General features: G+C 42.3%; 2 protein-coding genes across 6 annotated transcripts in view; one reads left to right on the top strand and one right to left on the bottom strand.

The window, feature by feature from the left end:
- Positions 1–8,974, top strand: part of castor2 (cytosolic arginine sensor for mTORC1 subunit 2) — an 18,701-nt gene extending 9,727 nt beyond the window's left edge. Inside the window, exons 4-9 of the mRNA XM_079283735.1 lie at positions 1,807–1,939; positions 2,082–2,205; positions 3,442–3,552; positions 5,485–5,567; positions 5,807–5,901; positions 6,684–8,974. Coding sequence (XP_079139861.1) covers positions 1,807–1,939; positions 2,082–2,205; positions 3,442–3,552; positions 5,485–5,567; positions 5,807–5,901; positions 6,684–6,746 — 609 coding nt within the window. The 3' untranslated portion in view covers positions 6,747–8,974. The remainder of the gene's footprint in view (positions 1–1,806; positions 1,940–2,081; positions 2,206–3,441; positions 3,553–5,484; positions 5,568–5,806; positions 5,902–6,683) is intronic.
- Positions 1–22,444, bottom strand: part of rcc1l (RCC1 like) — a 23,350-nt gene extending 906 nt beyond the window's left edge. Inside the window, exons 1-15 of one of the 5 annotated variants that reach the window (XR_013772588.1) lie at positions 22,323–22,346; positions 21,747–21,833; positions 17,494–17,782; positions 17,226–17,355; positions 16,329–16,457; positions 15,596–15,662; positions 15,308–15,359; positions 14,667–14,751; positions 14,267–14,448; positions 13,929–14,016; positions 12,664–12,837; positions 12,216–12,301; positions 10,889–11,288; positions 9,678–9,901; positions 1,789–1,945 (exon numbers count right to left, since the gene is read on the bottom strand). Coding sequence is in view for 1 of the 5 variants with exons in the window: in XM_079283734.1 (XP_079139860.1) it covers positions 11,211–11,288; positions 12,216–12,301; positions 12,664–12,837; positions 13,929–14,016; positions 14,267–14,448; positions 14,667–14,751; positions 15,308–15,359; positions 15,596–15,662; positions 16,329–16,457; positions 17,226–17,355; positions 17,494–17,781 (1,359 nt within the window). In the remaining 4 variants the exon portion in view is untranslated. Of the gene's footprint in view, positions 1–1,788; positions 1,946–9,089; positions 9,597–9,677; positions 9,902–10,592; positions 11,289–12,215; positions 12,302–12,663; positions 12,838–13,928; positions 14,017–14,266; positions 14,449–14,666; positions 14,752–15,307; positions 15,360–15,595; positions 15,663–16,328; positions 16,458–17,225; positions 17,356–17,493; positions 17,783–18,670; positions 18,762–21,746; positions 21,834–22,322 lie in introns of those variants that run through there. The other 4 variants (XR_013772587.1, XR_013772589.1, XR_013772590.1 and 1 more) reach the window with 4 other exon arrangements.
- Positions 22,445–24,139: the final 1,695 nt, after the last annotated feature.

The raw sequence follows: 24,139 nt of genomic DNA on the forward strand, positions 1-24,139 counted from the left end.
ATAAAAAAAAAAACAGAAGAGAATCTCTTCTACAGGGACAATCAAAATAAATCGAGTTAATCAGCAAAAATAGAAAACAGACATTACATCACATTACATGGATTTGGTCAAGTTTTCTTGTGTCGTGTTATTGAACACACCACGCTTCAAGAGTCGCATTGTTTGTCTGTGACACAGCACCACTGTCTACGTCCACAGTGCCCGACATGAAGAAAGCAATAACCTTGGATGGAGTGTGCGTCTCACAGCGCCACTTCCTTTTGATTTGGGGAGAAACCCTGTCTCATACCGAGGCCCTTCTGGCCACAGGGAGTGTTTTCTTTATTGCCTTGCTTTAGTGGAAAAACAAGGTCTGCTGAGCAGCTCTGGCATGTTGATGAAAATGAAAGAGAACCTGTGTCCATGTTGATAATCTGTTACGTAACGAGGATCAGCGGCTCAGCCGTGAGCTGGAATTCCAGGTATCACCCTCGGGGCCCGTTTCCTGTCTGCCCACAAACCTAATTATTGCTGTTTCAGATTTTAAAAAACAAACCCTGCTGCGTTCGCTCTGTCGCGCACCACCCATCTTCTCCCTCTGTCCTCGTCTCACGCTGCGTCCGATTTCATTACTCTCTGATCTCTGAGCAGACCAAAAGACCCACCAGCTTAAGATGTGTTTCACTGTTTGGATCTTTTGTGTTACATAAAGCTGTAAAAACCCGTCCGACACTCATGTAGACGGAGCCATGAGGATCCTGACTGAGTCAAGCTGCTCACAGCAGCCACACACACACACACACACACACACACACACACACACACACACACACACATACACACACACACACACACACACACACACACACACACACACACACACACACACACACACACACACACACACACACACACACTCTGTTGCTCTTCTTTTTACCGGCTCCAGAGTTCACATTTGTATCAGAGAAATAAAAGACGCGTATTATGAATCTTTATACGTTTGTATTGTGTCGAAGCAATTTATCTTTATTTAAGAAATGATTTATATGTTTGCGGCGCTTTAATTCAGTCCATTTGATGTCCACATTTTCAGTAGATAACCATCAACCAATCAGATATAATGTTGATTCAACCTTCAATGACAGAAATCCCTCTTTAAAATAAAGGAAACGCATCTTTTATATGTGGGTTCATTTGATGCGTTCATGCTCTCTTGGTAAAGATGACTATCGGTCCTGAAGGTAAAATGTAGTTTTTGGTGAGAAACTTGAATAAATACAGTTGTTTGAAGGAGATGTTTTCACAGCAATACAAATGATATGTTAGAGATGAATTATGAGCTGTTTAATATCCTAACAGCGTATAACATATTATTAAAACTACTAACACCAACATTTCAGTTATAATCATTTGAATTGTGTGTTTTAATACAGATAACTGCTAAAGATGACTGTAACAAAGTAAAAGGATATAATTCATCATTTGTGATGATTGAAACTGACTGAATAAAAACATTCATTTAATTGAATTGAAAATAGTGTTTGGGAGGGTTGTGCAAAGAGTAAAGTCTGGAGCCTTGTAGACCAGCTGCTGTAACAACAACAACAACGATGTGTATCTGCTGATGTATCCTCATGGCCGTCTCTGAACCGAGACATTAAAACCAACGAGATACAAAACAGACGATTTATTTCCTGCTGTCGTGCAACGATCGTCCACAAATGATGTGCAGACTTTCAGACATTCTATTGTCAAATGCCTTGAAAAGATACGACGCACACACATCTGCAACATTTGTTCTCAACTCACTGCCCCGTTTGTCCTCAGGTCCGAGAGCGAGACCTGCCGATGGTCATGCACACGCTGTCTTCAGAGTTCACTTTGCTTCGGGTGGTGAACGGAGAGACCGTCGCTACTCACGACCTCGGAGTCACCAACGGCTTCGTGAAGCCCAAACTAGGTCGGCCTGAAAGAGAGAAGGCACATTTACGAGTTGAACTTTTGTCCAGAAGAAAGCTTTTAAAGAATGGGGACACTTTTAAATTCCACTGCAGCTCAGTGCGTGCGTCTCGTGTAATATACTTTGTTCCTTGTTCTTCCAGCGCCCCGTCCCATCATTCACCCGTTATCGAGTCCCAGCAACATGTTCTGTGTGACCAGCCTGGACCCGGACACGCTGCCCTCTGTAGCCACGCTGCTCATGGACGTCATGTTTTACTCCGGAGGGTGAGAAAGTGAAACGTCATACCTTCAACACCGACATCATGAAAAACACAGAGGAACCAAACCCAGAAGGCACTCCTTCCATCTCTTATGATATTCTGCTTGTTTTGTAATTACATAACTTGGGTTAAAGTCACTTTTAGCCGCGCTAGCGGTTAAATTAGGTTTGTCCACAACGTTCGGTCCAAACAGACGACAGAAATGTGTCGAATGCAGACATTCATGGTCCCCAGATGATGAACCCTGATGACTGCAGGTTATAATACTTATATTACAGCTCCTTTTATTAAAACTATTGAAAATACCCTTAAAGTACAAAGAGAGAAAGAAAGAACAGAATAATGTATGTCACTGAATTATAATTCGCTCTGTCTCCCTCTCACCCTCTCTCTCCCTTTAACTTTCCCTCTCTCTCTCTCCCTCCCTCTCCTCTACCCCCTCTCTCTCTATTTGTCTCTTTCCCTTTCTCTCTCCTTTTCTCTCTCCCTTCAACTTTCCCTTTCCCACTCCCTCGCTCTCCCCCCTCCATCTCTCTCTCCCCCCTCCATCTCTCTGTCTCCCTCTCTCTCCCCCCTCCCTCTCTCTCCCCCCTCCCTCTCTCTGTCTCCCTCCCTCTCCCCCCTCCCTCTCTCTCCCCCCTCCCTCTCTCTGTCCCCTCCATCTCTCTGTCTCCCTCTCTCTCCCCCCTCCATCTCTCTGTCTCCCTCTCTCTCCCCCCTCCATCTCTGTCCCCTCCATCTCTCTGTCTCCCTCTCTCTCCCCCCTCCATCTCTCTGTCTCCCTCTCTCTCCCCCTCCATCTCTCTGTCTCCCTCTCTCTCCCCCCTCCATCTCTCTGTCTCCCTCTCTCTCCCCCTCCATCTCTCTGTCTCCCTCTCTCTCCCCCCTCCATCTCTCTGTCTCCCTCTCTCTCCCCCTCCATCTCTCTGTCTCCCTCTCTCTCCCCCCTCCATCTCTCTGTCTCCCTCTCTCCCCCCTCCATCTCTCTGTCTCCATCTCTCTGTCTCCCTCTCTCTCCCCCCTCCATCTCTCTGTCTCCCTCTCTCTCCCCCCTCCATCTCTCTGTCTCCCTCTCTCTCCCCCCTCCATCTCTCTGTCTCCCTCTCTCTCCCCCCTCCATCTCTCCGTCTCCCTCTCTCTCCCCCCTCCATCTCTCTGTCTCCCTCTCTCTCTCCCCTCCATCTCTCTGTCTCCCTCTCTCTCCCCCCTCCATCTCTCTGTCCCCCCCCCCCCCCTCCAGGTCAAAGGAGGCCGGAGCCTCCAGCGAGGACTCCAGCCACATCCGCTTCTTCTCGTTCTCCCTGATCGAGGGCTACATCTCTCTGGTGATGGACGAACAGACGACTCAAAGGTTCACTTGTTCTTTCAACATGTTGTTTTTCTTTCAGTCACATAAGGCCGGGACATTGTGTTTACGCGGGGGGAACACATTTATGATTGTTGTTGTTTGATGGGTTAGTTTGTTGCTAAGCAACAGCAGTGCAGTTGGGCATATACAGCGTGCTGAAGTCACAGCGGGTTTCATTCTGACTCATTTGTCCCCCACCGGGTCCCCGTCTTTCTCACAGCATTCTCTCTGATGAAGCAGAAAGGACATAAATAAACCCGCAGATCTCTATTAGCATCAAATCATCGATTGTCTATTCAGAGAAGAGGTGTCCCTGTTATGAGTCAGTGACGTCTTAAAGCCAAGGGGAGGAATGGATTGATTACTGATAGGGCCAACCGGGCAAAGGCCCGGGGGCCCAAAGAGTCAGGGGCCCCCATGACCGTCACCTACAAAATGTCACTCAAAGAGACGCATACCAACCAGGAAGACTCAAAATGACCACAAAGAGACACAAAACAACTACAAAGAGACATGAAATGACCACAAAGAGACATGAAATGACCACAAAGAGACATGAAATGACCACAAAGAGACTCAAAACAACTACAAAGAGACACGAAATGACCACAAAGAGACATGAAATGACCACAAAGAGACATGAAATGACCACAAAGAGACATGAAATGACCACAAAGAGACACAAAACAACTACAAAGAGACATGAAATGACCACAAAGAGACACAAAACAACTACAAAGAGACATGAAATGACCACAAAGACACAAAACAACTACAAAGAGATGCAAAACAACTACAAAGAGACATGAAATGACTACAAAGACACAAAACAACTACAAAGAGATGCAAAACAACTACAAAGAGACACGAAATGACCACAAAGAGACACAAAACAACTACAAAGAGACACGAAATGACCACAAAGAGACACAAAACAACTACAACGAGACATGAAATGACCACAAAGAGACTCAAAACAACTACAAAGACACAAAACAACCACAAAGAGACACAAAACAACTACAAAGAGACACGAAATGACCACAAAGAGACACAAAACAACTACAACGAGACATGAAATGACCACAAAGAGACTCAAAACAACCACAAAGAGACACAAAACAACTACAAAGAGACACAAAATGACCACAAAGAGACACAACACATCTACAAAGAGACACAAAATGACCACAAAGAGACACAAAACAACTACAAAGAGACACAAAATGACGATGTTGGTATTGTTCTACTGCAGCATGTAGGTCAGCCTTGTCCCCACCTTTATGTAAGACCTAATGTGTTGCCTTAAAGGAATAGGTCACCTATTTCACTCGCCTTTACAATGGCTCTCTTATTCAGTGCGGCGGGTTGTTCAGCAGTAACATAATTCACCTGAATGGTTAATAGTTAGCGTCTTCTTCTGCAGCTCCACAGTCGCTGTTAACTGTGTCAGGTGTCTGCAATTTGTTAACCAGAGCGAAACAAAGAAGTGCTTCAGTAGAGTCGAGCGAGGCAAACATTTGAAGGTGAAAAAACACCCAAAACATCCACGGACGGCATCAGATTTGTTCATTTGAAAGTGAAATTAAATCGCAGCTTTTTTCTGCTGCAGATCGTCACTTTTAACTACATTTCACGTCTTCTCCCTTTTCTTAAAAAGTCCAAAAACTAAAATGAGAATTTTAGAATGTTGTGGTGAAAAGTGCACTTTTTGAACAACATACTTTTAATGTTTGGGATCAAACATAATGAGCGGTATAAAGTCATCAAACCATGTGACTCGAGTCCACAGCTTTGCTTTTGATGCATAGAAGCGTTTGATCCCGTAAACCTTGATCACTATCGGGGCATTTACTCTCCAGACTATAATATTTAAAGTAAAACTATATGTTGAACTCTAATCTGTTCATTTCTTTGCATTTTGTTCTCTTCAAGGTTTCCCAACAACGTCCTCTTCACCAGTGCTTCTGGTGAGCTTTGGAAAATGGTTCGGATCGGAGGACAACCTTTAGGGTTCGGTGAGTTTTTATGTTTTATTTGCACGTTTTTATAAACACCACAGGCTTAAAACAAATCTATAAATAAAAACGATGCAAAATAAAGTATCAAAGAACATGCATATATCTATATATCTATATATATATATATGCATTACATGCCTCGGTTGGGAACTCCTGCTGTACTGTCTCAATACGCATTCAAGTGTACAAACTAATAACGAAATCAATCAGTGATATTGTTACTGATTTCTTTGCAGACGAGTGCGGCATCGTGGCTCAAATATCAGAACCTCTGGCAACGGCTGACATTCCAGCTTACTACATTAGTACCTTCAAGTTCGACCACGCTCTGGTAAGACGGGAACCGCCCGGTACTGTGTTTCTGCCGTAGAGCTGCACCGATCAGACGATCAGTGACAGTAACCAGTGTGATAACCGATTCTCTTTCCACACCTGATGGTTCCAGGTTCTTAAATGTGAGAATTTTCTGCTTTTCATTGTCTTACGTTATAAGAAATATCATATCTTTAGATTTTGGCAGTGGTGGAAGAAGCAATAATACAACAGCAATAGTAGCAATAATACACTGTAAAAAAATACTCACGTAAAGCTGCTTTTTTTAAGTAAAAGAGAAAAAGTATTGGTATTAATATATACTTGAAGGATTCAAAGTAAAAGTACTCATCATGCAGGTTGTCCCTTTTTAGAATCAAATATATCATATCACTGGATTATAATTAGAGATGCATTAATGTGTCGGTAAAGGTGGAGCAAATACAAAGTAAGACGTCATATTTTATTAGTTTACTTGATTTTGTTTTAATAATCTGAATCTGCAAAGTAGATGAAGTGATCAAATACACGGAGTGGAGTAAGAAAGTACATTTCCTGTTGAAATGTAGTGAAGTAGACGTAAGTTGCATTAAAAGGAAATACTCTAATAAAGTGCAAGTACCTCAGATGTGTACTTGAGTACAGTACTTGAGTTGATGTACTTTGATTTTGGACTGTTGGTCGGACAATACAAGAGCTTTAACGACGCGTGAACGAAGTTGTTTCCTAAAGTTTTTACGGACCAAACGATGAAACGATGAACTTGAGTCGGCTGATTATAAAGCCCCGTGTCTCCTCCAGGTTCCTGAAGAAAACATCCAAAGTGTGATCGGAGCTCTGCGGACCAAGAGCACGGCAGAGTGAGAGGAAGCCGAGGAACGATGAGCGCTCACAACAAGTCGTTTCCTTCAAACGTTTTAATCGTGTTCAAAAAGTGCCAAGAGCTCACGAGCGGACCTCTGTGGATCGGCTCCGAAGGGAAGGAATCGAACCACGAGGCGTACGAGGCGGCATCGGAGGAGGGGGGTGTGATGGAGTGTTAGGGCTGCCTTTGTTACTCGGCCATTTTGTTTCCTTCCCTCCCCCTCCACTGTCTGCTCTGCTAGTTGTTTTCTTTAGTTCACCAGACTGAATATACATTTGTTTTCCTCTCTGAAGCTGCTTCTTCCCACTCCCTGAACCCCCCATGAGCACCATAGTGTATTAGTTACATAACTCCTCTCATGGAGGGCTGACGAATGTACTCTCAAAAAACATATATAAATATATATATATGTATCTAAATATATTATCAAGCTCTCCATACTTTTTGTTTTGTTTTCACCGGTCGCTTTGTCAGTGCCAAGATGTTTGAATGCCTAAACGATGCCTTTTGTCAAAATACTGTACGTGCGCAATTGTAGGAGACAATTGTTGAAGACACGGCGCCTGGTTGAGAAATAATCTCTCTTTTAGTCGCTAGAAGTCGAACATCTTTTATTTCCAGCTCCGGCCTGATTGTTGGAGTCCGTCGGTTAAATTCAGACGCACATGAAGACATTATCATTTTTTGTGTTTTGAAAAAGTAATATGCATTCACGCTGTGAGCAACCTGGTCGATGGGTCGCGCAAAAAGTGAAAGATTTTTATTTACATTTGTGAGTTTTTAAATTAAAACAAATGATTTTGATTATTTGGCTAACAGGCTCAATTAATGCGGCGTTAATCAAAGACTTAAAAGTTGGATTCACGACATGATTTAGAGAAAGTTAATCAATGACCATTTTGATATTTGATTCATTTTTTAAAAAAGTGAAGCTGTTGGAATATCAACATTTTTCAACAGATAAATTACACCCGACGCCGAATATAAATTTATTTAAATACAATCGAAAAAATTAAGTGAAATAATAACCAGACAATTCACATTATAACACAGTCCCGCCAATATGTACGATACTAAATATTCTATGGTCTATAATCTATTTCTTAATTCAGATGCTGACGTCATACTACAAAATCCAATTGGTTTATATCGCTGAAGCAAGTTAGCTTAGCTAAGCGTAAAGACTGGAAACGGGGGGAAACAGCTAGCCTCGCGTACGTAAAAGAAAAAAGCCTGCCAAGACGCCTAATCTTTACTTATTAATACTTTCTATCTCATTTGTACGGAAGAGTATTAATACTCGACGATCTTGTTTTATTTTACATTTTAAAAAAAACAATTTATGTTGAAAATAAGGTTAAACTTTCAATATTAGTGCCAAGCGTAAGAAAAACTTAAAAAATAGATTTTAAGAATATAACTTATTTTGAGAATAAAGTCAAAACGTTGAGAATAAAGTTGAAAATACCATTCTGAGAATTATCAATAAACTATTGAGAATAAATTAAACTTCTGGCGTTGACACATATGCTGACATTTCGACTTTATTCTCAACATTTTGACTTTGATTTTATTCCCTTTATGCGCGTCACTAATAGTCTTCCGTACATTTGCTTCATCTTAAAATAACAGAAAGACGAACGTTACTGCTCTGACTGTTCGTTACTGTTTCCGATAGAAAGCCGCTGTTTTCAGGACACTGCGTGGATCACGTCGCTCACATCGTGAACTCTCAATAAGACCCGACGATAAAGTGCAATGATGGAAATAAAATGTCTCCGGTAGTAATGAATTACGGAGCCGCTTAGTTTTCTAGAATAATGACACAAACATAAGCTATGGTTCACACAGGGAGGAGCCCTGGTGTTGAAGCTGCCCCTCTCCTGCCCCCCCACAGTCTGCACTTTAAAGCAGGCCCCCCCCCCCCCCCCCACAGGCCTGCTGTACTGATGTGAAAACAGGAGAGGGCTATTTACTGTAGAACGATCTGTCCACACGGGGACATTTCTGTTGATCTTAAGCATTTGGTGATGATGATTTTCTTTATTTTACTTTTTATTTCACCCCTGTCAACAACCTTTCTTCTGGTCAGACATGATGAGTAGAAACTGTATTTCTCAGTGTTAAAACAGGAGGGAGTCGACTATTCTTCTGATTCCATATCAGAGAAAAACAAGTTGAAGAGCTTCGTGTGTGAAAAATAAATAAAGATTTTTTTTTGTTGTCATTTTTTCTTCTGTTTTTTTGGCGCTTGTTGCGTGTTCAGTTTACCAATGTGTCATTTTTACGTCTTTACTGAACAGGGATTGTCCTCTCACTGTTATTGGCTCCCGATGTGTACTTCTAAATCAATAAACTGGTGACATCGCCGCCAACGTGGTCGTCAGAGCCTCAACATTTACTGTAAAGCATTTACAAGTATTTGAGTATTTTGACAAACAAAACGGGAATTATTACGCTACAGATGTCCTCTTTGAGTTAACAGAATGCAAAAACATGACTATACAAGTACATTTAATTTAAATATTAATACCATCAGCTAATAAAGAGTGCTATATGGCCGGTAAGGGAATATGATATTACATGCAGCAGGGAGAACAACACAACGCTTGAAGTAAAAGATGTCACCTTGTGCTCACTATATATTACTGTGCGAGTGTGTTTACACCTGTGGTAGTTCTTCAGGCTGTTCCCGGTATGCGTTGCCACAGCAGATCATCTACTTCTCTCTAGTTGGTGACCCGGGACTCCAATATGCAAATCATTGTTCAATGATTTGCATATTGTATTTGCCCCACACACAGAAAAAGGCCCCGTCCACACCGGGGATCGAACCCGGGACCATCTTACTGTGAGGCGACAGTGCACAACAGTTATTGTGATGTAATTATAATTCTAACGGTCATGAGTTTAAATAAACACACACACACCTGTCTTCACTACTGTGACTCGGGCGACAGCAGGTAGATCAGCTGTCTCTGTTGTTTGAGCTGAGCAAACAAAGCAGAGAACAGCCAGGTCCTTAGCCTCCACACGCCACCTTTCTCTCTGCTTGAGCTCACTTCAGCACAACACAGATGATGGAGGAGGAGGAGGAGGAGGAGGAGGAGGAGGAGGAGGAGGCGGCTGCAGAAAGCCTCTGTGCAGAGCAGGGCTAAAGGAGAGGACATGATCTGTTATTGTTTCACGTCACCGGATCATCTTTCTTCTTACATAATCCCCCGAAAGTTCAACCTGACGGCTCACTGACTTCCGATGTAAAATCTTAAACTGAAAATGACCTCGGTAACTTTTTCATGTGATGTCGTCGCTTTTCTGTTATATTTTTATTTGTTGATTTTACTAAATTGTTTTATTTCTTTGTTTATTTTTACCATATGGACCGTCTCACGGAGCTTTCTGTTTATTCGTTGTAAGTATCTAAAAGTTGCACTTCAGTAAAATGTGCCGTTTCATTGCACCGTTGTAATCAGTTCCAAATGTCCGTCTATAGAAACGAAATTCAGGTAAACTCGTCCAAAATAATATATATCATTATATACTGCCTAGAACACTATAATTACACACACTCCTAAATATCCATGTTTTATAACAATGACGTTAATTCATTATAAAGCATTTCATAATGAATGATAAGGTCAACGTCATAATATGCTGCAGGTCGCTCACTTACATTTTTTTTCTTCCAAGAATCCGTGTATTATAGTTCTTATTGTAAGACATAATCTTTTTATTATACATACATATATACGTATATTATATATACTGTCATTGGAGGTGTACCTATATGTCTCTATTTCACCTTTAATTTGTGGTAAATTGCATGACACTCAATCTCTGTAAACATTATATATATAAATATTTATTCAGTCATTTTCTCTTTTACATATTGTGTATTTAATGGCATTAAACTAACACTGTGGGTGAATCCTGTAAAACATCAAGACTGCTACATCTATACAAACGTAAATATTTATATATATTCTCTCAACCTTTATTATCTTTTCAATTCGTTGTTCTAAGTTGATAAAATGCCAGAAAAAAGCGGAAAAAATGTATTTCAAATGTCTTGTTTTGTCGAACCAACCCAGAAACATTCAAGTTAAATTATATAAGAGAGAGAAAAGCAGAAAGTCCTCACAATGGAGCGTCGTTCACTGCTTTGCTTGGTCTAAATCGATGAATCCTTTGACGTTAGTTGTAATAAACCAAACCGTCCTCTGAGGCGTTTCTTAGTCGACCGTCACAAAGGGAAGTGAGCCGTCGGTGACAGTTTGCTGCAGAATCGACCGCTCTGCACTCGGCTTGACGTCACCGCCGGGCGGAGGGACATCGGGGTCCACGACGCCTGTGGAGAGCAGCTGGCTTCAAGACTCCAACGTGGCCCCCGATCGGCTCCCACAGAGAGGAGGAGGAGCAAAAACATCCAAACCTCTCATCCACTGCTGCAGGAACACCGGAGCTCACAGGAGGGACTTCACCAGCGCCACCATGTGGTCGACACCACACGCTACGTCCACCACCTGACCAGGCACAGTCACCTGATGGAAACACCACAGATTGTTCTTATCTCAAGTTAATTTACATCAGAAAAACTTCACGCAACATGTATTTTCTTTCCAACTCTGGAAGTCAAATCTATAAGCGACCGAGTGATGGTTGATAAGCAGGAGTCCAAAGGCAACCTCCGGTTCTGCCGAGTGAAGCCGAAGCAGAAGAGCCTTAAAGCTGCATTCTCTCTAGTGGCCACCAGGGGGCGACTCCTCTGGTTGTATAGAAGTCTATAGAAAATGACTCTACTTCTCTCTTGATTTATTACCTCAGTAAACATTGTAAACATGAGTTTATGTCTCAATCTCTAGTTTCAAGTCTTCTTCAACACAGCATGATGTTCATTCAGTAATTAAATGTTATATGCTGTATGCTATTTACCTTTTACGGAAGATAAACTATCCCTCGTAACTTAAGCCTTGTATTCTGTAAACGTCGCCGTTTCACTGGTGGGATTTTCCTCTGTGTTGCTAGCTCACGCTAACGTTACACTCTCCGCTAACATCGGTACCGAGCATGTGCAAACTCTCCAGAGATGAGAAAGAAGCTCGACGGTTCACTCGCTTTTTCTGGAGCTGATACTAATAACAATAACATTATTTATATCGCACCTTTAAAACAGAGTTTACAAAGTGCAAAAGCAAAGGCAACAAAACAACAGTGAGGCCCAACAAAATAAAGACAAACTAAGGTAACCGCTAAACCCTGTTAAAACAGAGCAACAGGTTATATCAACGATAAATGATACGATTACGTGTTATCGGCGCGTAGACTCGTCTCTACCCGATCTACGGGAACAACTCCACACACAAGAATAAAGAAACGGTGAAACCCGTTGTGTTCCGCGCTCACAGATCAGCTGTGCTCCTTTCAGCCGCTTTTGTTTGACGACTAATATTGAATCGCTGTCGTCTTACCCTCCACGGGAAGTACTGGTCGTCTCTCTTGCCGATGCCCAAACAACCTCTCACATTCTTCCCCCAAACGAAGAGCTCGCCTCGATCTGCAACGCAAACCATCAAACGTGAGCCGTTTGGGAACAAGCCAAGAAAATCACTTAAAGAACAGTGGAATCATTTCCAAAAGAGGATATGAGGGCTTCAAGGAAGAAAGGTTGGAAACAACGGTTTAGTCGACACTGAATCACATTCTGTGGGTGGAAAATGTTTGCTTTTTAAAGCTGCAGCAATAACTTTTACAAACCAAACTTTGAACAAACTTATTCGCTTTCTGGGTAAAAGTTAGACGAGAAGATTTACACCACTTTCATGCAGCAGGTTAGCTTAGCATAAAGACTGGAAACAGAGGGAAACAGCTAGCCTAGCTGTTGGTGGTGACGTATCTCCACCAAAGTTACAAACTCACCCGTCACGGCAGCAAAATGGTTGAGGCCGCACCGCACGCTGGTGACGGCTACCGAGGGGTTAAACTCTGAGCGTCCAAACAGGGCGGAGGGAATCATCTCCGGGCTCGAGGATTCAGAGAGTTTTGGGCCTTTTCCCAGAATGCCATAGCCCCAAACGAACACCTCTCCTCTCTCTGAAAACACACACAGACGGTTTATGCACCGACACGGTGAAACAAAGGGGACAGCGGCTGTTAGCCGTTAGCATCGCACACGTCACCATGTTGTACCAACAGGAAATGAGACTGATGTCAAACAAACTGAAACTTCATCAAAAGGGTTTTCCTCAGATGTGATACGCTTTCTTTTGTTTTCCGTGATTTAAGAAACTGTTTTACCTCCATCCTCAATTCATTCCATTTTTTACCGCCTCCTTTTTCTTTGTGCATTGCATTGTGGGAGAATAGTGTCCATCTGTGTGCGCCTGTTTTGTGTATCGCTATAATTGTGTCACATGGTGCATATATTGCGTATATCCTAGATTAATAAAGTTAATAAAAAGGTCTTTACTTCTCATCTTAAAAGTGAGATAAAAAATGAGTCAATCTCAGAATTGTTGGCCAGTTAGAACGGATTTCTAGCTGTTGAGATAGAAAAGCCCTGGTTTTTGATTCAGTGTGAACATAAATGATATCTAAAATAGTCCAACAGGAGACTGTAGACATGGAGATAACCCTGCTGGTTGACTCAGCATCAAGTCTGGATCACTGAAACTGTGATCTGTGACGCCACCAAGAGGCGGAGTGAGGAGTCACTCCTCTGACACCAAACTGACGAGTTAGCTAAAAACTGAAAACATATAAAACCTGTTAACGAAGCGATCGGGTCAGAAAATGTGTCTTTAATTGTAATATCTCCTCGATGCAGCTAAAACAGTCCGTCTTTTCATTCGCAGCTCTGTAACTCACAGACATGTTCTCCGGTCTAAAAGAACGGATCATTTTAGTCCCAGGACGACTGTTCAAGGTAACCAAAGGTTCATGCAGCCCCTTGTTGTCTGCGTTTTCATGGCGGTCTAAAGACGTGGAGTCTGACGAGGGCTGCTACAAACATCACCCTTAAAGGTTCTGCACTTTCAGAAAGTACTCCCGCCGACAGGAGCCGTTTGGGGGTGAAATGTCCACAGAACTTCGATCGAAACGCAACCAGATCCGTAAAAGTTTCCAAGTCCTTTTGGGAAAGTTTCAGCGGCCCAAAACAAATGGTCTTTTGTGTGAACACTGACCGTTGAGAACGACCACCTGCGTGCCTCCACATGCTGCCTGGACCACCTTTCCACAGCCGACCAGAGGAAGAAGACGAGGAGAGTTGATCTGAAAGACCAGGATAAATAAAAAAAAGAGCTCAGTGACGGTGAATCCCTGAATAACTTTGCTGCATTTCCAAATCCTACAATTCATCTCGTGAATTGCTTTTTCTTCTTCTATGATCTTTCTCTTGTTGCATCCAGGCGGCAACCTTCTGTTCCACCGAGTGAAGCCGATGTGGAAGTGTGTTAATCCGGTCAATGAGACGAATGCAAGACACATTCATGCAAAACACAATGTCCTTCGTCCTCCTCACCTGTGTGGACTCAGTGACCGAGGCCAGCTGCAGGTATTCAGAGTTGCCCCACCCGTACAGCCGTCCGTCCGTGGACACGGCCAGGCTGCAGTCTCCGTACGTGATGATCTGCTGCACCTCCACCCCGGACAGATCCCCCCCCACCTCCACCGGACGGGGGCTGACGTTGTGGTGCCCCAGACCTGCAGGACGAGGACCAATGTGGTTAATTAAAGAACTGCTGTAATAAACCAAAACACTGATTATGCTGCACGAGACATCTGAGGTGGTTTTACGAAGATACGCTATTTATTTATCTGTTCAACGTCACTGGAGCAAAAAAAAGAAAAGGCGGCTGTGGAGGAGAGAGGACATTTTTCATCTTTCCAGGTTAAGCGGTCTGACAGAGAAGAGCACCGACCCGTCTGTCCATCTGCTCCCCATCCACACGAAAACACCGTCCCCGTCTCAGTGAGGAAGAGGCTGTGGTCCTGTCCACACGCCACCTGGAGACCCAGAGGAAGAACCGTCGGTGATCAAACGCGGTCAAAAGACATTCAATCGACACGCAAATGCACAACACACACGATTCCACTCGCATCTCCCGTGGGCGGGACCAAGTAGAGAGGAGGCGAGGAAGAGTTGCGAGGAGAGAGAAGTCAAGGCAACAGGATCGTTACATCTGATCCGAAATGTTATGGCGATGTGAGACGTGAGTCACAGCTGCATCACACGTCCATTGTATTGTTATAGTGCTGTGTTTTAATGATCTGGTTAGATGATCACAACAGTGGTCATGACAACTTCTTTATTTACTTTTAATTAAATTCCCAAACGTGGCATGAAAGGACTTCAGCAAAGGAAACACCTGTGCCTCCTCGCTCGCAGCTGTTGTGCCGATGCCTCCTCTCTCCTCAAGATGCATTTTAGGGAATCAATGCGTCCTTCAAGATGGCGCGCTGAGATTGATTTACGTGCCACATGCAGGAGGACGGAGGAGACGAGGAAGCACAGAATAGAGAGAGAGAGACGAGACGAGACGAGAGGAAAGGATGCACTCACCTGGGTGACCCTGCTGTCGAAGCCGTCCATCTTGTGAATGATGTGACTGCCGCTGTTTGGACACGAGACAGAAACAAGCGATCCATCACTCGAGGTTACATCATCCTTCTCTCTCAGACTTCCTGTGACCTCCTGCTTGTAATTATTCTCTTCCACAGGTAGAGTACGCCGACGTATTTACACGCGTTTGGTCATAATTTCTAATCATTAAAACTGGAAATGTGGTAAATGTTCGTATTAAAAAAATAAGAGTAAAATGATCTTAATGTGTTCATCTTCAGGACAAACCTGTAAACTTCATCTTCAACGATCGTCCTCCCACACTGGCCGTACGCATTGTTGCCCATACTGAAAACTAGCAGAGAAAGAGACAGAGAGAAAAAGGTTCACTTTCACTCAGTTTGTAAAGCCGGAATATAGCAACTGAGCATCACTTTAATCTGCTAATATTATATTAGTAGATCAAATTGATTAAATTGATTGATTATATTATAAAACCTCTTTGTTCTGTGGAATGTAACAGGATGATTTAACTCTCGCTCACACTGTGGGTGAGACACCGCACGCCATTCTCTCATCAACAAACAAACAAGTCCTCAAACACTCCGGAATATGACTCTCTTTAATTTGGCACATTTCAAAACATGATGAAAAATACTCACTTTAACAGAATTCATCAAATAAAATAACATTTCCACATTGTGGAGGGCAGCAAATTAGGCATGAACCAATTCTACAAAATGCATTTTCATTCCCTTGAACTGGAGCTCGTTAGAACATCTGCATGCTAATTAACTGAATTTACCAAGCACACAATAATGGGCTTTTTAGAAGAGACTTAACAGATGCTTGATGAACATTTTCAGTGATCTGTGAGTGGAGGATGTTTAATGTAGCAGGTGTTTCTTTCTCCGAGCTGTGACAAACTGCAAAGCTCTAAAAGGCCTTTAATGAAAGTTCAATGCCAGCGGTGTGTTTCCAGCTCCCGGCTGCTGCAGGAGGTGTGGCGTGAGTCTCTTACCGCCCTCCTGGTCGGTGAGGACCAGAGAGTGAGCGCGGCCGCACGCAACCTGAACCACTTTGGTCCGCAGAGGCTCGACGAGAGGCAGAGCCACCGGGGAGGGTTCCAACACGTAGTCGTAGCTCTGATCTAAGGAGACGAGGAGAGAAGAAAAAGGTGGTGTGAGGCCGAGTGCATGCTGCCCTCACTGATACTAATCATGTGGTATTTATCAAAAATAAACTTGTACTGGGAAGCAGAAGAGCGTCTGCACACAAAAACTATAATGGACCGAAAAAAGGTAACGTTTCAACGTTTGTTTGTATTTTATCTTGATTGTCTTATTATGTTGTGTTTACAGTGTAGTGTGTGATGTGACATTTCCTTCAGGTTTTAATTGCTGATGTTTGCGTTTCTGTGCTTTATCCTTTTGTCAATTGCCTTCGTTTGTCAGTAAACGTTTGTTGAAAATCATTTCTACCATTTATGCTTTCAAGGCATAAAAAGTGGGAATTTAAAAAAAGTATGTTTGGCTGCTTATGAGCACCAGAAACTGTTAAATGCACCGGCCAATTAACAGCTGGTGTTATTAAATGAGTATGCTAATTGTTTTAAAGGGGCAGCGCACTAAAAAACTCATAATTTAAAGTTTCATCTGAACCCCTACTGAGATGTTTCCAGCTTCCTGATTATAGTCACAGTATTATTCCTCCCTGCAAGTTGAGGCTCCAAAGCTCTGACTTATAACTGAAAACAATATGTATTTGTAACGCAGTGTCCAGTGGGTTTGCAGAGCTATTTAGCAGGAAAAACCTTTCCGTAAAGTGCAAAAATAACACGCTGAGAGAAACTCACACGCTCCACAGAGCTGCTGATAATTCTGTGTGGAAGTTAAGTTCTGGATGTTGTGTTACTTACGGCGGCTGTGCTGTGTGCGCTGGAAGCCCAGCTGAGAGTCCTTGTTCAGGCCCATGCCCCACAGCTTGATCACATCTTTGGTCGGCGAAGCGATGAGAGTGAAGCCGTAACCACAAGCAGCAGAGGAGATCTACAGCGGGGGAAGAGCAGCTGGTGAGTTCAGTCTTAGAAAGTATATATATATATATACAGTATATATATATCTATATATACACATATACATACACACACACACATATACACACACCGTATACACATCACATTTCACCTGCTCTGCGGTCTCCAGGCGATAAGGAGTCAGCTGGTATTTGCGGGGCTTCTTCCTGCCGCTGTCCGGCACCACGAAGCTGGGGATCCCCAGAGCGCCGGTGAAGCTGAAGCCCCACACAAACACCTTGTGGGTGGGCTTCTTGTGCTGGCCGACGTACTGAAAAACTGGACCGCTGCTGGCTTTCTCCTGCTGGGGTCTGGATGCTTTACCGAGTGTCGCATAACCACAGACCCGAAGCCTCGCGCTGACGCTTCTGGTGCACAGTCGCACGCATGGAAGAGCCATCCTGTAGACAGAGAGCGGACGAGCCCACATAACTGTGATGAACAGCAGGGAACATATGACAGTTTGGGGTCTTAATGACACAAGAAGTCTGTTTTAGACACTACATTTTATGGAGGGAGGTTATTTTCAAAATTTAGGATTGAAAGTTAACTACTACTGCTACTTACTAATCATAGTTCTTAGTTTGTTTATCGAATAAAGTTAAATCAGTGTGAAACGAATTGTAAAAATAACATATAAAAAAAATAGCGAAACTTTAAAACGTTGAACTTGCATAAATTAAGCTTTCGTTTTGATAAATAAGCTGCAATCTTATTTTATTTAGGAGGGAAAATGTAACGGCCCCAAATTTACTTTCTGACAAATAATGTTACATTCATCTTTTTGAAAATGGAAACGATGATACTGGGAGACTGCTAAGACTGGTCAGGGTCTACTGGTAAATTCGGCTTGATGCTGGTCTATTAATCAGTTGTATAAACATGAATTAAATGGCACTTTAGTCCAGAAACAGGTTGTACTTCTGAATCAGAATTCCCGAAATATGGAACAAAATATGAAGACGATTGCCTCGATATCTAGGCAGAAGTCCACGGGGCAGTTTGTTTTTGTCCAAGAAGGCTAAAAAACCACGGGGATCTCCTTTGCCGTCTTTGAATCTGAGCTTGTTGTTCGCATGAATACGGTTGGCAGCCACACAATCACTCCCGAATAATGAGCCCCTAGAGTCCTCGAAGTTTTTCAAAGCTCGGCGAACTGCACTTGCTATTGAGTCTACGGGATGCAAATGGCAGTTTAATTCATTCAGGGATGTGTTCCATTCTGAACAGACAATCCTCAGCGCTGCTGTTAGCTGCACATCGATCGCTTAGGGAATTGGAGATGTTACCAATCATTTTTTTCTTGGTACGTGCTCCGTCTTCTTCATCCAAGTCATTGAAATAACAGTATGTGTCAATTCGATTTTCAACAGTGCCAAGAATGTGTTCAGAATAATCTGCAGCTGTGCCTCCAGCTAACTCGTCTACAGCAGCCACAACACAATCTTTTTCCAAAGTGAAATGAATTTCATTCACATGGCAGCCTTCCTGCGTGGTTGCATCAAAACCTAATGTGACATGTTTATGTTCGATACGTTTTTCAGCACACTGATAATCAGCAATAGAACCACGCTCCCGTGCCATGAGTTCTACAGTTGTCCGGTTCGGGATGTTTTCTGACTTTTTCTCTAAACGTAGAAGACTTTTCTCAAGCACAAGAGGAATACTTGCTGTCGGAACATGGAGTGTGATGTAGTGAAAAACTAACATTCGAGTCTGGGACGAATATGATTTCATGTCACTCTTCAAATTCACAACAGAGTCTTTTGCTGAAAGCTCTTCAATCTCTTCCTTCAGAATCGTATCAGTGTTCTCCAATTGCTGAATTTCGGTGTTTTTTTCCTTTAGTTTCTCCTGTAGAAGTCGATATCGGGAGACAGGCACATTTTGTCGCTTTTTATAGAAGTCCTTCAGTCTTTTATGTGCTGCTTTTAGGTTCCCAAGTTCACTCTTTCTGTCAGCAAGTGGAACTGCAAGAGAATGGCCCTTCAGCTTCTCCTTCAATGCAGAAATAGTCCGTTTAGCCCTTTTTATTGCCTGGTTTTCCACCCTTTTTAGGGTTTTCAATTGGTCTTTCAAACCCTTTAAAGTACTTTGGTATCTCTCCTGCTCTTTTGCTCTCTCAGCAGAAACATATTTAAGTTGTTTCTTCAGCTTGAGTTTTCGTGGGGTCAATGGGGTCCTAGCTGGTCTGGAGAGCTGCTCGTCATCAGGTGTTGCCAAGGCCTTTGCACTCGTTGATGGCATTGGTTCACTGGTTGCACTGACTGATGGTGATGGTGTCTGATGGCTGTGGGAAGGTATTGGCACGGAAACTGAACATTCCTTATCCTGTGGTGTTGAGGATGGGCTCCCCAGTAGACTTGTTTCCGTCACTGTCAAAGCAAATGGCTCTCCACAGAAGGTAATGAAAGACTGAAATTCTGTTTGGTCAGTCAATTTATGATATTTCCGAAAACGATAAGCAACATTTTCAATATCTGCATTTGTAGATGGTCCCAACGATACAGAAGAAAAGTGTCCTCGAATCTGCCGCTCGGTGTCCGTTCGTTGACAATTGCAGCGACTGAGAAAGACGTGAAGCACATGACCGCATTTCACTTCCACAGTATCCACCGGCATGGTCGCATAATGCTCCAGAAGGTACTTTCTTCCCCTTCCAGGCTGTACGTTAAAGGTCCTGGACCTCTTTTTAGGGGGCATTTTCCTGAAAGAAAGAATGAGGATTTTTTAATTGTCTGAATCTGAATCAATCCTGGATTTCTGGGAAAAAAGTTGTTGTGAAACATCCAACAGAAAACATCTCTGAATATTTTTTTTCCAGTTAAAATGAATGGTGGAGCTCAATTGTTAATGATAGTTAAAAGATTCATCAAAATACAAAGAGCATGAGGCCTTTGTTTTATAAACAAACTGCTTCAGCCAATCATGCCGCGTCATTCCAGTCACGTGACTACTCGCAATGCAGCCGATCGGAAAAATACCCTCTCAAATCATCAGAAACATCATAGCAGATCCTGCCACAAAATGCACTTAAATTGTATCTTAGGATGCTTTGGAAGAGCCAGGAGGTGCTATTTCAACTTTTAAAAGCATGGGGAATAGTTTAATCGGGCATTATTTGGAGCCGATTCCAAGCCGCCATGATGGATTTCAGTGCGATGGCCTACAAACACAATGCCTCAACCAGAGCTTATTTAACATGATTCTGATCGTCAGATCTTGACGAAACTTCGTCAGTTTACAGATAAGTATTGATGTTACGAGATGTGCCGACGCTTCGAAGCGTGTGTCGAGTAATGGAGGGGGCGTTTCCTCGAAGCGTGTTTCGAGGCTTGCTTCATTTAGGGGAGGAGCCCAAAATGATGACGTCCGAAGCCTCGCTGCCCGGCTGTACCACGTGACTGCGTCGGGAAGTGGTACAGATTTTGCCGGGAGGTTTGACAGCAATATAAACCACTCAGGCTCCATTCAAAATGTGGGTTGTTGGTGGAGAGTTGCGGTCAGTTGAGAGTTTGGATAGTTTGGATAGCGTTTATATAGTTTGGAGAGTTAGGAGAGTGAGGAGAGAAGGATAGGTGATAAGATGGAGCCAGCTAGGAAGAGGAGGATTTCCCCTGTGTGGGAACACTTTGATTTGATAACTCCTAATAAGGTAAGCTAAATCTAACTCTATTTCAGACACATTAGGTTTGCTTATCAAGAACATTCCTGTATCAAAATTGATATAGACTTGCTCTTGCGTTTTTGTGCACGCCAGCATCTTCTGTAGCCTGTGAAAGGGTGTTTTCAAAGGCCGGAGAGGTTGTGTCAAAAAAAAGGAATCGTTTAAAACCAAAAACTGTTGAGAAACTGTTATTTCTGAATAAAAATGAATAAAATGTCCCCTGTCCTGTACATCACTGTCCAAGTTACACAAGCATATTCAGTCCCCTCTTCCTAGTTCCACAAGCACTTACACTGTCCTCTGCCTGCTTAAGCCCATGCCATTTTCCTAAAGTGACATAATAATATTATTACACAACCTGCCATATATACTACCATTTTGGGAAAATTTACACACAGAATACATTCAAAAAATATTTTATTATGCACATGTGTGATAATTTATGTACAGAAATTATTTAGTCATACATTTTTGTAATTCATAGTCATTCCCAACAGCCATAACAGACACAAAAATTCAATGCATCACATTATGTGGTTCAGATACAGCTGCCTGTGATTATACACTTGGCCAGTAGGTGGTTTCGTGTGCACATGACGCTTCGAGAAATGAACCAATTGGCTGAAGTGGTTCGATGCCTCATGAGGCTTCATCTCACCATCACAACAGATAAGATATGGTTAAACATCTCCACTTACCTCCTATTGTTCTCCGATTGCTCGATCAGGGTCTATGTGGGGTTGTTTTCGGAGCAAAACTTTCAACTTTCCCGTTCGAAGCGAGAACTACACATGCGAAAAAAAAATCGAAAATGAGACTGACTCTGGGCATTCCCTCGACGTCATAGCAGAGATTTCCGGTGAAATACCCCATGCGAACCAATGAAAACACCGCATTTCTGCAGAGATCCGTTTTGCACGTAGTGACCCGGCCTGCAGAGAGCGTCGGAGAAAATGCCCGCCGGCGAACGCGGAGATTGCCACATACCTACTTTATAACCGCGCCACCTCAATCGAGACCCGTATTTCACGTTACTTTAGCTCGTGACACGACTAATAAAGGTGTAAAGTTTCCTAAAATAAGAGATGTTTGGTGAATATGGTTAGTGCCGAATGAGAACGCAGTTAATCATCATTAGTTTAAGATATTACACTATGTTTTTATAAAACTAGAAGGTCGACAATATTCACGAGAACTAAATTATTAGTAAAATGAGCGGAGTTTCGCCTCGTGCTCTTTCCACATGCTAGCTAACTCAATTTTATTTAACTTACCTCGACTTCCGGTTTAGAAGTTTAATAATGTGTTTCGCGCGCTGAATAACTAATTTGTAATTTGGTAATGTATCACTTCAATGTCATCATCGCGTGTTTGTTTACCTTTTAGTTAACCTAGCTTACACAGGAAGAGGAAACGGAGCCGTGAGGAGAACAGTAGAATATACATTCTTCTTCTACGGTGTTTTTCAAGTCACAGAGAGGCATTGCGCCACCTACCGACAGCGGAGTGCAAGTACAAGTACTAATACCACATCGTAAAAATACTCTATTTAATTACAAATTAATTTGATTTAACTTAAAATAACTTAGTTTAATTAAATACAATTTTCAATGCAGGACGTTTAATTATAAATAAATTAAATTAATTGTATTTAATTAAACTTAGTTTCATTAAATAACATTTCCAATGCAGAACATTTAATTATAAATAAATATAATTAATTTTATTAAATTAAACTTAGTTCAATTAAATACAATTTTCAATGCAGGACATTTACATTGAAGTATTTTTACGATGTGGCATTAGTAAATTAATTAATTAATTAATAAATTGATCTGAATCAGGAAAAATGAACATTACAAAAGTATTAAATGTATAAAATGTCCCCTGTGACTGTTCTACTATGATATTATTATGTACAAATACTGCAATGTAAACTGTCAGCAAATTTCTCTATTTGGAAACTACACAGAGCTTGAAGCGAAGAAGAGTTGCTTTAAATGTCCAATAATCTACTCTGGTGTGAGATTAGATCGACTGTGGAAGTGGGTTAATGCTGCAGCAACCTGACTTTAGCTCCACAGGTTAACAACCTGCAGAGTCACTTCTTACCTGTATGTCCACGGTGCTCTCATATACCTCAGGCACACGCTTATGCAATTCAGTTAAATTATTACATTCGCCCTGAAACAGAAAGAAAAACAGAAAACAAGTCTTGTTTTTAAGCATTTAAGGTTTTCTTTGCACTTTCCCTCGTCTAGAAGTCTTATTGTCGTGTGTTTTTGCTTGAAGTTTTGTTCTATGACATAAAATACGTGAGTAAATACCCCTCATGGTTTCACATTAGCCAGCTAGAATTAATTATGTTCCAGCTTCACTTGATATTAAATACTCCGGTGAAGTTCTGGACTCCCAGCTGAGCTTCTCTGAAACACAAAATATTTATTTTGATGAGACGCTCACAGCGACTTTATCTTCTGAGGAAAGTGGCCTAAAGTGTCAAGTCAGCAGATTTTTAGAACTATTGTAGAAAAATATTGTTGAGAGAGTTTTAACTTTTCACCTTCCTGCCTGTAGATAGAACAATACATTCTGAGGGATTTTGTCAATGGCGAGCAAAATAGTTGAGTCAACACACATAAGATGGACACACTCTCTCTCACACACACACACTCTCTCTCTCTCACACACACACACACACTCACTCTCACTCACTCACTCACACACACACACACACGTTTAGCTGGACCTCCATTTCTCACTTTTATACTCTTCAGTCTAAACCTTTGTTCTTCTCCTCAGTTTGTTTCGTCTTAGTATAATTTCTCGGGTTGTAGATGTGTTCATGGACTTGTCTGCACTTATTTTCTACTCACTTTTCCACACAATGAAGGAAAACATTGTAGAAAAAAAGCAGCATCAAGAGAACATAAAGGACGAGATGGAGACATAATAAGGGACGTCTTGTGAATGAAAAGGAGGATTTTCATTCACACATGGACAGACACGAGGACAGGTGATGGAACTCGTCTGACAGCAGGTACCTGCAGAGAAGTAGAGCCTGTAATCCTTTAAGAGGATCAGGTCTGAG

Source organism: Melanostigma gelatinosum (genome assembly GCF_949748355.1).
Source record: "Melanostigma gelatinosum genome assembly, chromosome: 14".
Taxonomy (NCBI): domain Eukaryota; kingdom Metazoa; phylum Chordata; class Actinopteri; order Perciformes; family Zoarcidae; genus Melanostigma; species Melanostigma gelatinosum.